This window comes from Arvicanthis niloticus, chromosome 2, assembly GCF_011762505.2.
Source record: "Arvicanthis niloticus isolate mArvNil1 chromosome 2, mArvNil1.pat.X, whole genome shotgun sequence".
NCBI lineage: Eukaryota > Metazoa > Chordata > Mammalia > Rodentia > Muridae > Arvicanthis > Arvicanthis niloticus.
This window is the reverse complement of record NC_047659.1, coordinates 34,829,139-34,843,606: the sequence shown is the minus strand read 5'-3', so window position 1 is coordinate 34,843,606 and position 14,468 is coordinate 34,829,139. Positions and strand designations below refer to the sequence as shown.

The 14,468-nt window shown below is 43.1% G+C and overlaps 1 protein-coding gene across 2 annotated transcripts in view; it reads left to right on the top strand.

Annotated features, from left to right (window-relative positions):
- The window catches only part of Acvr1 (activin A receptor type 1), a 119,959-nt gene that overhangs the window by 82,170 nt on the left and 23,321 nt on the right, over positions 1–14,468 (top strand). For both annotated transcript variants that reach the window (XM_034495429.2, XM_034495428.2), the window contains 3 exons: positions 5,220–5,483; positions 7,317–7,528; positions 10,909–11,008. In XM_034495429.2, the coding sequence (XP_034351320.1) occupies positions 5,220–5,483; positions 7,317–7,528; positions 10,909–11,008 (576 nt within the window). The remainder of the gene's footprint in view (positions 1–5,219; positions 5,484–7,316; positions 7,529–10,908; positions 11,009–14,468) is intronic.

Sequence of the window (14,468 nt, the reverse complement as noted above, 5' to 3'; positions counted from 1 at the left end):
GTTCCCTTTTTTTAGCTTATACAACTTCTGTACTATTGGGCTTTTACAACCACCTTCTAATTACTGCATTATTATTTGCACTGCTTCGAGGTAAGCTCGTTAAGAACTCAGCCTGTCCCCTTTTGCTGACCCTTAGCACAGGGTCCTGGTTCATCTGTCTTGTATCAAAGGTCTTAATGGGGAATGTGGGCTTTCATGCACCCTATAGAACGTTAAATCTGCTTGAATGCCTTGAGCATTGTGCACAACACAACTAGGCATGTAGAGACTGAGGAGTCTGCAGTATCATGCCTCAACTGCTGAAGCCCCAGGTCAACACAAATGTGAATAATTTTGCTACGAAGCACAAGATGGTCCCCAGCTATGAACAGTCTGATGAAGTCCACACTGCCCTTTGCTTTGCCTCTTGCTTTGCCAGTCTGGAGTCATCTCCTAGTAGGTGTGTCCAGATGGTGAGCTGAGCCTTGCTCAGAACAAGAAAAATCTTTTTTTAAAGATTTGGCTATCTAGGTTGGTCAGTGGGTTACACCTCTGACTGAACAATTCCAAACTTATAAAGCTTATGATTAACATTATTTTAAAAAAATGTATAAATGCAAAAAGGAAAAGGGGGCATGGGATAGGGGTTTTCTAGGGGGGAGGATGGGGAAAGGGGATGGCATCTGAAGTGTAAAAAAAATATCTAATAAAAAAAATGGTGACAGCTTAAAAAAAAAAAAAAAAAAAAAAGATTTGGCTGCTGTGAACTTTTGGGGACTCCCAGCTTGTGCCTCTGACCTTGCAGAACAATCCCGATCTTCTACCACCCTGGTGGTTTCTCCCTGGAAGAGGGGAAGCAGCCATCCTTTGTGGTCAAAATTCTCCGGTCTGTTCCCAGCCAGCTCCAGCTGTGAGCATTTTCACACGGCCCTGGTTTTGGTGATACAAAGAGCAAAGAGTGAACTGAACCAGCCATAACACTGAGTAATACCGGGAGGTGCCTTCTAGAACAAACAATGTGGGAGAGCTGTGCAGAGGGAATACCTCTGGCATGACATTTAAATTACTGAATTATTTAAATGAATGTCAATTAGGCAGAGTAGGCTTGCTGCCTTCTGCCAGGGCACTTCCTGGTTATTCACACAGGCAGGTGTAAAACTTTATTCACTTCAGATATCACACTTCCTGTTGCACCATGGAGGAGCAGCACACGACACTATTATTTATTTCTTGACATCTACTGTATTGCTATCAGGGTCTGAGAGGTTCAGAAGGTAGCCCTTAAAGTTATCCCCTAGCCCAACACCCAGCCCAAATAAAATATTACAGGTCCACACATGTTATAGTGAATGGTAAGTTTGATCAGACTGAAAAACATGAGTCCTGGGCACTCTGAGGCTTGCCGTACCTCTAAGAGTTGTGGTTAGTAAAACCTAATCATGTCCCACCTTCCGCCTCCCTTTTAGCCTTTGCTGAGTTAGTAATCCTAATTCCGAAAATCACTTTGGCATCTCTTTAAACTAACCCAGGCTGCCAGATGAAATTGCCATAGTGTGGTGAGTTTGTGTGTGTGTGTGTGTGTGTGTGTGTGTGTGTGTCTGGGAGGGAATACCATTCTTAAATTATGAACTTAAGGCCTTCATTTATATTTGTGTGTTTGTATAAAAGAAGTACAGAAAGGATTTGCTAATTTGTTTTGTGAGAACGTACCAGTTAAGGAAATGAGATGTTGGGAGGATAGATAGCATAGGAGAACCAGATTCGGTGAAGGGTTGTACTCAGTGCTGACTGGGCTTGGCTCCTGGTTCCATATTAAAGATGAAGTTAATTGTTATAGCCCATTAACAGCTATTCTCCCTTTGCCACCCTTCTTTGTCCTGAGTGTGGGGAGCAAGGATATGTAAACCATGGATTTTGACATTTGATTGAGAAGAGTCACCAACAGAAAAACAGTCCAGTCCGTAATTCTTATTTCTGTCTGTACAACTGTAAGAAGTAGGTAGGAAGTTGAAGGAGACTGAATGAGACCCTGCAGAAGTAAATGCTGGTTAGGGTTAATGCTGCTGCATGCCTGTGTACACTGCCCAAGTGGGTTTAGTGAGTTGAATTTCACATGTTAAAGTTACTTGAGGCTTCTTGCTTCTGGTGAAATTCTTTAGGTTATCCTCCAAACATCTGTCAGACTCTCTCTGTATTATCCTGTCCAAAACAAGAGACCTTGGGAAAGTGATTTTTTTTTTCATCTGTCTATGGATATAGAGTTTAGTTTAGGCTGCAACTTTGAAACTAGCTCACACTAAGAACATATTATTAGAACCACAAAGTATGACTCTTTGGGGCCTTGGACCATACAGTTACTTAAGTGTATTGGTTTACTTCTTTGTTTATAGTGATGCTGTAGACCAGTGGTTCTCACTCTGTGGGTCATGGCCCCTTTGGGGGGTCGAATGACCCCTTCACAAGGGTTGCCCAAGACCACTGGAAAACACAGATATTTACATTATGATTCATAACAGTAGCAGAATTATAGTTATGAAGTAGCAGTGTCCTAGTTAGGGTTTCCATTTCTGTGAAGAGACACCATAACCATGACAACTCTTAAAAAGGAAAACATTTAATTGGGGCCGGCTTACAGGTTCAGAGGTTTAGACAGCAGAAAGTGAACGAGACACGAGGCCTTGTTTAAGCTTCAAAGTCAACCCTAGTGACACTTCCTCCAACAAAGAACATTTACTTCAACAAGGCCACATCTCTTAATAGTGCCACTCCCTATGGGCCTAGGGGGGCCATTTTTATTCAAATCACCACAAGCAACAAAAATAATGTTATGGTTGGGGCTCACCACAACATGAGGAACTTAGAGTAAAGGGTTGCAGCCTTCAGAAGGTTGACAAGCGCTGCTGTAGATAAATCTAGGGTACCTCTCCTCATGCATCATATGCTTTTCTGTGAGCTCTGACCATCCATTCTATAGGCCCAGTGATACACGAGATCTTTACAGTTGTTACTCATGGTAGTCCTTATATACAATATGGTGACTAAATGGATTTGATTATCCATTACCACTCTGTGAAATAGTCACTCTCTATCTTATTTTCACTGACTTTTCCCTCACCACACTTCATTCCCCAACCCAACATCAGCCAGATATACCTTTCAGTATATTAGGTATGTTGTTGGATCCATATGATTCAAAATCACTTACAATTAAAGTGTTTGTGTTTTAAACTTTGTACCAGTTGCCTTATTTCAGTCTTTAAAATACAGTCACTTAATTCTCTTTCAGGCCACACACAAATCAATTTGACACCGTTAACTTCCTCCACAATTCCCCTCCCCATTCAGTTCCTTCCAAAGAAGGGTCACATGTTGGGCGGCATGGTTGGCAGGTTTTAGCTCAGCTTCATGCCGTTCAAGAGTGGCAAGCATGTCTAGACTCCCTAGAAATATTACCTACCTCTCAACTCTCTTTTGATAAGTATAAACTTCTTGCTACATTATGTCAAATAAAGACAATTTCTTTGTTCATTAAAGTTTTTTCACTAATTAAACACGTAGGAAGGCTCCTGACTCTCAGGGTTAGACTGGTGACGTACTTAGCACCAGCAGTAGGCAGTGGCTATTTTGGATTTTCTGCTTTCAGGCATGTCTTTGCTTTGGGATGAGCCCCTTGTGGTTTTCGAAAGAAACTCACGAGTCAATTATAAACAGAAGGACGTGTCTGTGTGTCTGCATGTACTTACGCTGTGGGATGTAGCACCCACACGACAGTGGGCAGTGAACTATATTTCCACTTCTTTGAAGAGGGAAGAAGAAAGATTAGCAACACTTTTCTTTTTTCTTTATAAGATAACCCACATCTCTGTACACACCCACACAAATCTGTGTAAGTGAACTTGACATTTTCACTTTAAGGTCTTCTCTTTAAAACACCACAATCTCTCTCTCTCTCTCTCTCTCTCTCTCTCTCTCTCTCTCTCTCTCTCTCTCTCTCTCTCTCTCTCAAGGCAGTTATCTCACAGACATCTTGATCAGAGAGGTGAGCCTCTCTATGCCACAGGCCTTGGGAGAGAGCTCTGGAGGCCGGATTTCTTTGAGTAGGGCTTTGGTGACTGTGGCCCTGGCCAAGGAATAGCTTTTAGGACTGGACTGTGCACACTTTCCTGGCTGTGTCTTCACTTTCCTTCCCTGCTGACTGAAAGTGTTGGAAGTAGCAAGTCTGAACTAATCATCCTGATGAGGGAGGAAGGAAGAGAGATGTGAAAATGGAACTGCAAATAATTGTTTTCAGAAGACAGTCGGGAGGGCAAGTGCTGATGGTGCAGCCTCCCCTGTGACTGCTCGGCATCTTGGCATCACTGGGGACTACCTGGTCTCTGGTCGTAACTGCTACCTAATTGTTAAATATACCTTCCTTCCCTTTTTGGGGTCTTTGGCCTGAGTATTTAAAGTCAGTTTTGTGGGTTTTTTTTCCTTGTTCCTTACCATTTGACAATTCCTTTTCTGGTTTTTCAAGACAAGATTTCTCTCTGTAGCCCTTGGCTGCCCTGGAACTTACTCTGTAGACCAGGCTGGCCTCAAACTCTCAGAGATCTGCCTGCCTCTGCCTCCCCAGTTCTGGTATTGAAAACATGCATCACCACTCCGGGCTGTCAGTAGACAATTCTTAAGAGCCATTCATTAGAATTTTAACCAGGGTGCAAACATGAGTGTTATTATCACAAGTGGTCTAGTGTCTAGCCGAAAATGTCAATACCTCTGGCTTGCAGTTATAGACTCTTCTATACGTGTATTCTGAAGCAGTTAAAGTTCTGAAGCATCACTTGCTTACAGGTGCAGAGTTAGCAGGAAGTTATTGCCAAGTATTTATTTAGGAGCCATTTTTTTTTTGCATAAAATAAAGGTGCCAGACATTATGTTCCCATCAAATATTTAGTTTAGATGCAAGAACTATGGATATAGGAGAGGGGCTCCATGTCAGGAGTCTGGACATCTCAATGTCAGTTTCTGTGCTAGCATAATCCTCCTTGGATGGATACACAACATAGACAGATACACTCATAGACTGAGATGGAATTATTATTTGAGTGACAGTCTGGAGTGTAGACATTGGTCAGTGTTGATGGTGCTGTGATTGGGTTTGGGGTGATCTTAGGGAAACCTGTTTTTTTTTTACCCCCTCTGAAAGGGGTGATGCCCACAGAACTAAATTGTTTCTCCTTCTCACCTCTCCTCTGCAGATGAGAAGCCCAAGGTCAACCCGAAACTTTACATGTGTGTGTGCGAGGGCCTCTCGTGCGGGAACGAGGACCACTGTGAAGGCCAGCAGTGTTTCTCCTCCCTGAGCATCAACGATGGCTTCCATGTCTACCAGAAAGGCTGCTTTCAGGTTTATGAGCAGGGGAAGATGACGTGTAAGACCCCGCCGTCGCCTGGCCAGGCTGTGGAGTGCTGCCAAGGGGACTGGTGTAACAGGAACATCACGGCCCAGCTGCCCACTAAAGGTTCCCATGGCTCCTTCTATTTCTAGATCAAGGGGTTTTGTGAGTGTTGCCCCAAATCTGTGTGGGTTAAGAATCTGCGTAGCCAGAAGCATTCTTCCTACTCTCAGAGAACCAGAGCCGTTGGGCCATGGAAGGTCACTCTGGGTGAGGAAGACAAAGGCATGGCCTTTGGAGTCTAAAAGGACAGTGACATTTTGGGGGAAAGCTAGTGGTGTGACATGCATTCAGAGGATGGATATAGGGGACAGATGTGCTGACTGCAAGTCATCACAAACAGATGTATGGGCCATTTGTGTGTCTAGAGAAGTAGGAATGCTAGCTTGTGTTTAATGCCTTTCTCTTGTTAAGAAGGAAACAAAGGAAAGCCTGCTCATCCTTCCAAATCAGGTCCTTAGCCTTCTGAAACCGAAGTCAGATGTGGTTGTGCATGAGCCCTGAAGTTATGCCATTCCCCTCATGAATTTCTTATGGATTCCGAGTCCTTTGGACATTGGTCTCCCTCTGAAACCCTTTTCTCATGCGGTGAACTCTCATTAGCTATCTCACATTGCTGTCGATATTAATATAGGCCCGCCCCAAGCCAAATTTATCCTCGTAATATATAGTATCTCTTAATAGGTTTAATTATATGATTTTGTCCTCATGGAAGAAGAAAAGCACAAATGGGGTAGGAGAGGACACTCAGAGCCTTCACTGCCAGGATTGTCATAAGGCAGGAAGGAGGCAGGAAACCAGAGCGGATAGGTCACATGGTAGTTTTGAAGAGACTGTGACCCCCCCTTAGGGCAGGTGGAACAGGCTACATTGGGATTTAAAAATAGGGTTGGACACAAGAATTTGAAAAAGGATTGAATATTTGAGTAATTATCTCAAAGGTTATTTCCTTATGCTCAGTGTGTTAATAGTTTACTAACGGAATGGATGGACAGGAAGAAATTTCTGTATTCACACAAGAAACGTTGTCAGCAGTGGGAAGATCCTCCTGAACACATTGTGCTACACATGAAGCTTTACGCATTTATTTATGTGCTTATTTATTTGTGTGTGTGCAAGCACATGCACACATGGTCCTGTATTTGCCTATATGTGTTGAGTATGTCAGAGGCCACCTTGTGGGAATTGGTTCTCTTAATTGTGTAGGTTCCAGGGATCAGACTCAGGCTGTCAGGCTTTGCCACAACCCCTCTGACCCTCTGAGCCATTTCACTCTCCCACCACCCCACGTTTTAACAAAAGGCATTTCCTGGAAGGACCGTCCTATTTGAGAGGCCACAGTGTCTATCATTTACTAAATCGTTTTTAAATATAATCATGCAGATGGCATGCACTATAAAGTACCAGCCTGATTCTCAGAACTTGGGGAGTTAATGAAACAATATAAAGGAAACTTTATGTAGAGAGTGGATCCCTGCAGGGAACCCTGAGGCAGGTGGAGCTTAGGGAAGACATCAGTGCTCTCTCACTGGGACGTTACAGTATAATGGCTCTCCGGCAGGGTTTGTTGTAAAGCGTCTTTGCGTCTGAAATCCATGTTGATGAGAGTTAACATCAAGGATTATATGGCTCTTGTATTTAAGAAGCTCTTAAAGCAGTTATGCATTAATACAGTTGATTCTTGGTGGAATCCTCTCTAAACCCCAGTTCTGTTTAATTGATTGATCACTTAAAAAGTGTCTGGGCCATTGGATAAATATTAGGAAGTATTTTACTTGTACATTGTTTTGATATGTGAGGTTGTTTGGTCAGGATCAGGAGCCATTTCTTAGGATATTGGTAACTAACAAGAAAACGGTGGTCCCGACTCCCACTCACCTTCTTCTTCCCATCCTCCAGGGAAGTCCTTCCATGGATCACAGAATTTCCACCTGGAAGTCGGCCTTATCATCTTGTCAGTGGTGTTTGCAGTATGTCTTTTAGCTTGCATCCTTGGAGTTGCTCTCAGGAAGTTTAAAAGACGTAATCAAGAGCGCCTGAACCCCAGAGACGTGGAGTATGGGACCATTGAAGGGCTCATCACAACCAATGTTGGAGACAGTACTCTAGCGGTGAGTTTGTGACCCCAGAGGGAGGCTTCTGTATAGTGACATGGAGGTAGGCGCTTTCTTATTTTGAGTGTGACAATGAGTACGCAGACATACATTGTGACTAGTCGCTTGGCTAAAAGCCAAGCACATATGAGCACCTGGTAGAAGAACGTAAGTCCTGTGAATAAGAACATCCATTTCAGACAGACACTTAAGGAATGGGACTCAGAGATTTTTACATTAGATTCTTGGTGACTTTTCTTTGGAGAATGTGAGGAAAAGGGACCAAGAATGGTTGGCGGACTGGAGATTCTGTGGACTTGAAGTGATGGTGTTATGCTACTCTGTTTGTGACAACAAACATTTTTAAAGGAAGAATTATTATTATTATTATTAAGAAATCCTTTTCCCTTTAGATTCTGTACATATGCCATAATTTAGAGACTTGACATCACCAGAAGTAGCCATTAAGTATTTGATGCTCCAGTACTGCCCCCTTGTGGAGGGTAGTCAGCTGGTTGAACCAGGGTCCTCCAGGACAACTATGCATAGCACATACAGAATTTAAAATGCTTCAGTAGCCAGCTTCACAAGTGAATAGAGGGGTGGGGAAGCAAACCATTTATACCTTGTATCATTTCAACATACAATAAAATTATTGGCATTTTCCATAAGTTTTCAAAATCATTTACATGATGCATAAACTTCACTCCCACCCCCCACCCCCTGACCCCAGGAGTTTACTTTGTAAGCATAGAAGATGCTGTTATTTCTACATTTGAACATTTCTTCCTGGCCAGTGAGGTGGCTGCAAAGTAATGACCTAAAGTTAATCCCTAGGACCCACATGGTAGGAAACTGGCTCCCACAAGCTGTCCTCAGACTTCTAAATATGTACTGTGGCAAGGCTATCCCCCACCCCAAATAAATAAGCAAACAAATAAGTGCAATAGAAAATTTAAAATCACTCATATACTTTAAAGCTATAGCGTGACATTGTAAGGGGTCCTTTAGTTATTCTTCTAAGCATTTAGTTAAGTCAGGGAAGTAGGTCACTCACCATAAGCAGCCTACCATAGAGTGCAAAAGAATAAAGTAACGGGTTTCTCCATGGATACTACATGGTTTCTCTGAAAAAAAGACAAAGCCCCGTGGGTGTTAGGTGCGAACGACACAACCAAATCAGCTCTCTCCTTGTCACAATCCAGCGAGTCGCAAGTCAATCAAGTTATCTTTGTAATGTGATTCAGAGCTCGTTTTAATGCTGTGCACCCCGTCTTGTACCAGCTCATCATGCTTGAAGGCAGGCTCAAGTCCGCAAGTGCCCAGGAGTTCTGCAATTAGGCTTGCTCTACACTTAACCATCCTGGAAAAGATGTACCCTAAGCAGTGGTCATCTTTAGCTCACATGCTACACCTGGGCAGCCAGAGAAACCACCTGGAGTCAGGTGTCAGCTCATGGCTGATGTGGGATACAGGCTGGGAACCATCTTGCCCTGATTTCTGTCCCATGAATATTCTGTTTGAATGCAAAAGGAACAAGTTAGTCTGTGTAGACTCTCTGCTTACCCACTTGAGCTGTGGTGTGGCAGAACTTGAAGAAATGGCGTGTCTTGTCTTCATTAAATGTTTGCTCAGGAGTCTGTTTGAAGGTTTAGGGAAAAGGAGGTGGGTTTTATGGGGTTTTGTAGCAGGAAGATGTGAGGGCGATTCCCCGACAAAGCTTCAGCAAAGCAAGATTCTGACATAGATTAGTCAGAACTGTGTTCCTCAGAGCTGCTAACATGTCTAATTACCAAGGGCAGTAATTGGAATATCTAGTGTAAATTACTGTTTAAATAGCTTTTAGGATTTTGAAATCGGAATGAAAGCCTGCGCCAAAACAGTCTTCTCAACACAGCCCAGCCACGCAGCTGACAGAATGTCATGATATAATGACATAGTAAGGAGTAGCTAGATGTCCTTATTTGCTTATTTAAACAATATGTTCATTTATGTGAGCTGGCAAAGGGTAGCCTTGCTGAGGCTCGCCCAAGGCTGGGGCTTCAGGAGTTGAGGTAGGTAGGTCTTTATTAGTCTTTGGTTGATTTCATGAACTCCCGACCCCCAAATCTGTGAACTTAATTAGAACCAAAACTATGTATGCATCATGGAAAAGCAACAGCTCAACATACAGAGCTTTTTCTTTTCTTTTTTTTTTCCCCCTCAAAAATAATTGAACGAATAGAGTCGCCAAGCAGAGCAAGAGGGACTCTTTGGGGAGGCATGAAGCCCATTTCATCTACATTCATTTTCTTGATTATCCTTTTGTGGCTTTTAAGGGTTCTGAATGTCTTCTGTTGAGTGTTTAGCCTTTGGTAATTTTCCTGATCCCTGGTATCTCACAGTCGTGTTCCACAGAGAGGAGAGAAGATGAAATTCACAGAAATCCATGTGTTGCTTTAATGGGCCAGTTTATGTGTTGGGAAAGGAAAAACTCTGGACAGGGTTAGCCTTCCCACCACTACCAAGGCTGTGCATTAGAAATGGTCCAGGCCAGGTCCTGCTGCTCGGCCTTTGCTGAGAGTGTGAAGGAAAACTTTATGAATGAACTAACTGGCAATCTTTTGCCAGCATGCTCATTTGGAGAAATCAATGTGCGACTCTGGTGTTATGTTTTAAGTGAATTTTTTTTTTTTTTTTTTTACCTTTTTCCTTTCTAATTTGCAGTTCACGTTAAAAAACGTTAAGTAGGTGTTAATTTAGTGACCTGCTTGTTCATATGTTACCTGAAAAAAAAGAGAGAGAGAGAGAGAGAGAGAGAGAGAGAGAGAGAGAGAAGCTCCATCCACAGAAACACCCACGCACACACCTATAAGTACCAATTTAATGATCCACATATTATTAGAATCTTTCCATTACAGATATTACACTTGGCTGTTCATAGTCCTGATTTGCATACTTCCAATTAGACACCTTTAGTTTGTAAGGCAACTGAAGTAGATGACTGGATAGACATTTACTGAGCACAGCAGAAGAGATAAATGGCCGATAATGCCCAGCTCTTGGTACTCAGGTATCCCCCACCCCCATCCTTCCTACTGACTCCTCATGCCCCGCCCCTCAGTCTTTGTAATGTGCTCATTAGCTTAGCTCTGTTTCCTTTCTTGTGTACTTGATTAGAAAACTCTAGAGCTTAAAATAAGAATGACTTATCCATTAGTAAAACCCGCCTCAGGTTTAGCTTCTATGTTTCCCAAGACATATAACCAGTCCTTTCAAAGGAGATTTTTAAGGCATTTTAATGGGTTGTATGACCAGAGTTGCTGGAAACCATGTGGGTTACCACGGCATGTATTGTAGGACTCTAAAGCAGGCATTGTTGCTCAGTAATTTCATTTTCTCCTTGTTTTATATTATAGGAACTTCTAGATCACTCATGTACATCAGGAAGTGGCTCCGGGCTTCCTTTTCTGGTGCAGAGGACCGTGGCTCGCCAGATAACCCTGTTGGAGTGTGTTGGTAATTGTTCGTTTCTCTTCCTTTCGGGCAATAGGCAACTTGATTCTCGAAGTAGGTTGGAGCTTGAAAAAGTCCGCTTCTTGTTGCTTATTCTTGCTTCCTCATTAAAGGCTGGAGGTGCCAAGCAACCATGTGGTTATTCTACTTCAGGGGTTGTGAGACAGCCATGGGGTCTCTGTTCTCTGTGACTCAGGTTTGAGAGCTTGTTGAAGTTCTGGTAAGGGAGTCACCACTGACTAGAACAGACAATGTCTAGCATGAATCCTCAAGGCTGTGTTCCACAGGGTCTGACTGATCTCAGGTAAATAGGCTTCTGGATAGTAAGGTCGGTTACTTCGTTTTTTTTCCCATGATTCCTGCTGTCTCCCTTCCTCTAAAAGGAAGAGTAAGTATGTCTAGTTACTGTGTATTGATTAGATGCAAAAACTTAGGAAAATATATGTTTAAAAACTAAGAGTGAATTTTACTAAGGTTTTTCTTTTTTTTTTAATTAGGTGCTCATTGCAAAGAGCTATATATATTTTGATAGCCTTTCCTTTTTCTCACTAGGACATATTTTAGGTTGGTATATTAATTTTGAAAACATTTGTGCTCCTTTATCCATTAAAATTTTTTAGAAAATCTGTTGTTATTGCATGTGTGTATATGACGTATGTGTGTGGGTGTGTACACACCACAGCACATGTGGAAGTTGGAGGACGATGCTATAGAGTTGGTTCTCACACCATACCTTTATATGGTTTCTGGGGATTGAACTCAGATCATCAGGCTTTGTGGCAAGCTCATCACCCACTGAACCACCTCCATTTTAAGAGTTCCCGCACCTTTTCTGGTGTTGGGGATTACCAGAAGCACCTTAGGAAGCTGTGCAACAGTCGGTTTGGCTAGCGGGTTAGCAAAAATTCTTGAAAAGGATTCGGCACACGTTCTCTTGTCTTCTGAATTGGCAGAATGATTTCCCAGGAATTGTGGATTTCTGAGTCAAGCATGATTTAACAATAATAGAATGTTGATGATGATGATAATGATGATGATGATGATGGTGGTGGCGGCAGCGGCAACTTCATGAATTCCATGAGGCTGGTGCAGAATGCTTTCTTGTTTTTGAGACAGGCTCTCATCTGGTCCAAGCAGACCCAATACTCAGTATATAGCCAAGGATCCTCTCTTGATTCTCTCTCCTCAGTCTCTTGAGTACTACTGGGATGATTATAAGTATATATGTCTATGGCCAAATACATTTTTAAAGTCCTGATTTTCAGGGCTGAGGGGATGGCTCAGACAATAAGTGCCTGTTACACAAGCGTGAAGACTTGGTTTTGATCTCCAGTGTCTATGTAGAAAAGCTTGCACAGTGGCATGTGCCTATAGTCCCAGTTCTGGGATGCAGAAACAGAAAGATCTGTGGAGTTTGCTCACCAGGCTGTCTAGGTTTATCTGTGAGCCTTAGGTTTAGTCAGAAACCCTGTCTCAATCAACTAAGTGGCTGAAACAAACACCCAGTGCTAGCATCACATACACACACAAATATATATATAGCTGCCCTCCCCCTCTTGCCAGGCACATGCACACACTTCAAGTACAATCCTCAGTTTCACCATTTTTATGTGGAGGGTAGATATTTTCAGGTAGCATGACAGGTTTTGTCAGCTTCTCATTGAGATGGTGTGCAGGAACAGCTTGGTATTATCTCGACACTTCTGATGAGCAGGCTTTTTGGGTGGATATAGCAGCTCCTGCCTTCTGACAGTCTGTTTTGGGGAAGCTGTTGCAGGATATTTGATCACATTGTGAACCAGAAAAACCTTGTGGTGGTGTGGTTCAGACCTAGGACACACCTTTAATCCAAAGAGCTTTCCGTAAGTAGGATTATAAAGGCAACGACAGGTCAAGAGGCAGGGCAAGCAACCAGTTGATAGGGAGTGATCATAGGACAACCCAGGAAAGAGAAAGGAGGGTCTCTGAGTTGAGAAGTATTTGCATCATGGAGGAGAAAGAGCTTTTTCCATCTGGGACATGGTGGACTAGGAAGGTCAGCTGGGTACTTTCTCTGCCTCTCTGAACTAGTAGGTTTTTTCCACAGCATCTGGCTTCAGAGACTTCATTTGGGAAATCAAACATTTGGGATTTTGTTTTAAAAACAACAGGAAGCAGGTGACCGTTATGAGTTGGCCCCACCACTAGTATGCTGTATGAAAGGAGGAACAGTGTCAAGTCCAGTAGTAAGCTCTGCGGTGGGCAGCACTGCTTGCCTGTGCCACATGGGGGCCAGAAAAGGAGCTATGGAACCTCTCCCCAGGTTTGCACCTACTCTACCTATTTCCCACTCGCTGTTTGCAGCTCCTGGTGGAAACAGCTGACGGAGACTAGAAAGAGATGGAAAAACAAAGCAAAACAAACAACAACAACAACAGATGCACTTATCACCAACAACCAGAATGGTCTTCTTTTTGATGTCTTAACTAGCATCCTGTTTGTTTATGAGCAAGGATGCCTGGGTAGTGGTGGGGGGCAGCAAAGGGGCCATGTACCTTCCTCTCCTGTCTTCTTCTTGCCCCAATGGCTCATCACTCACAGATAGTCCCAAATACCAAGCTTTGTCCTCAGAGGCTGGCTCCAGAGTCTTGCTCCTCTGAACTGTCTACAGTGTTTGATGTTCTTCAGCACTTAGAACCGTGTAAATTCAACTGTCGAATTTGGGGGTGTTGACATTAGAGCCTGGGGTGTGCAGTGCCTGTTTAGGAGTTTTGGCCTTTGTGTGGTGTAGTTTTGAGGGACAAGGTGGATAGATGGTCACTTTAGTTTGAGAACGTGAGGAACTAACCATGTCAGCCCTTTCCAGCCCTAGGCATCCTTTTTGCGGCGCTTTCTGGCCAGGGATTTTTGGAGAACTGTATCACTCTTTTAGTGGCTTTGGTATAAGATCACATTAACCAAAAGCATTCGACAACCACTAAAATAAATTCTGTTTTGGTTCAATCCACCTACCATGCCATATATTTTATTTTCTTAATAAAAGTAAGACAACAACAAATAACTTTGTACCCACAATTCTTTGGGATGTTTCCCTTTCCTTCCCAGGGAAACAGTGACTCCACAGAGAAAATAAAGTTGCAAAATGGAACAAAGTCAGGAAAAGCTTAGCATTCATTTCCTGCTTTTGTAGCTTCTGGCTTTGTAGCATCGTAACACAGGCCTCATCTGGAACAGAGATGCTGAGCCATTCCTATGACTTGGTTAACATGACTGGTAAACTAGGTAGACTTCGTCTGATTATTGACAGTAGCCCGAAACGACCTCTGGCCACTCTTAGTGGCCCCTTATATTAGTGCTATTGGATAGGGTTATTAGTTCTTGTCACAGAAGCTCAGATTGGTGGACATCCGTGCTGCCCTACCACCTCTGGAGCTGCATGGTACCCAGTGTGTCACACCTGTGAGGCAGGCACTCTACCGCCAAG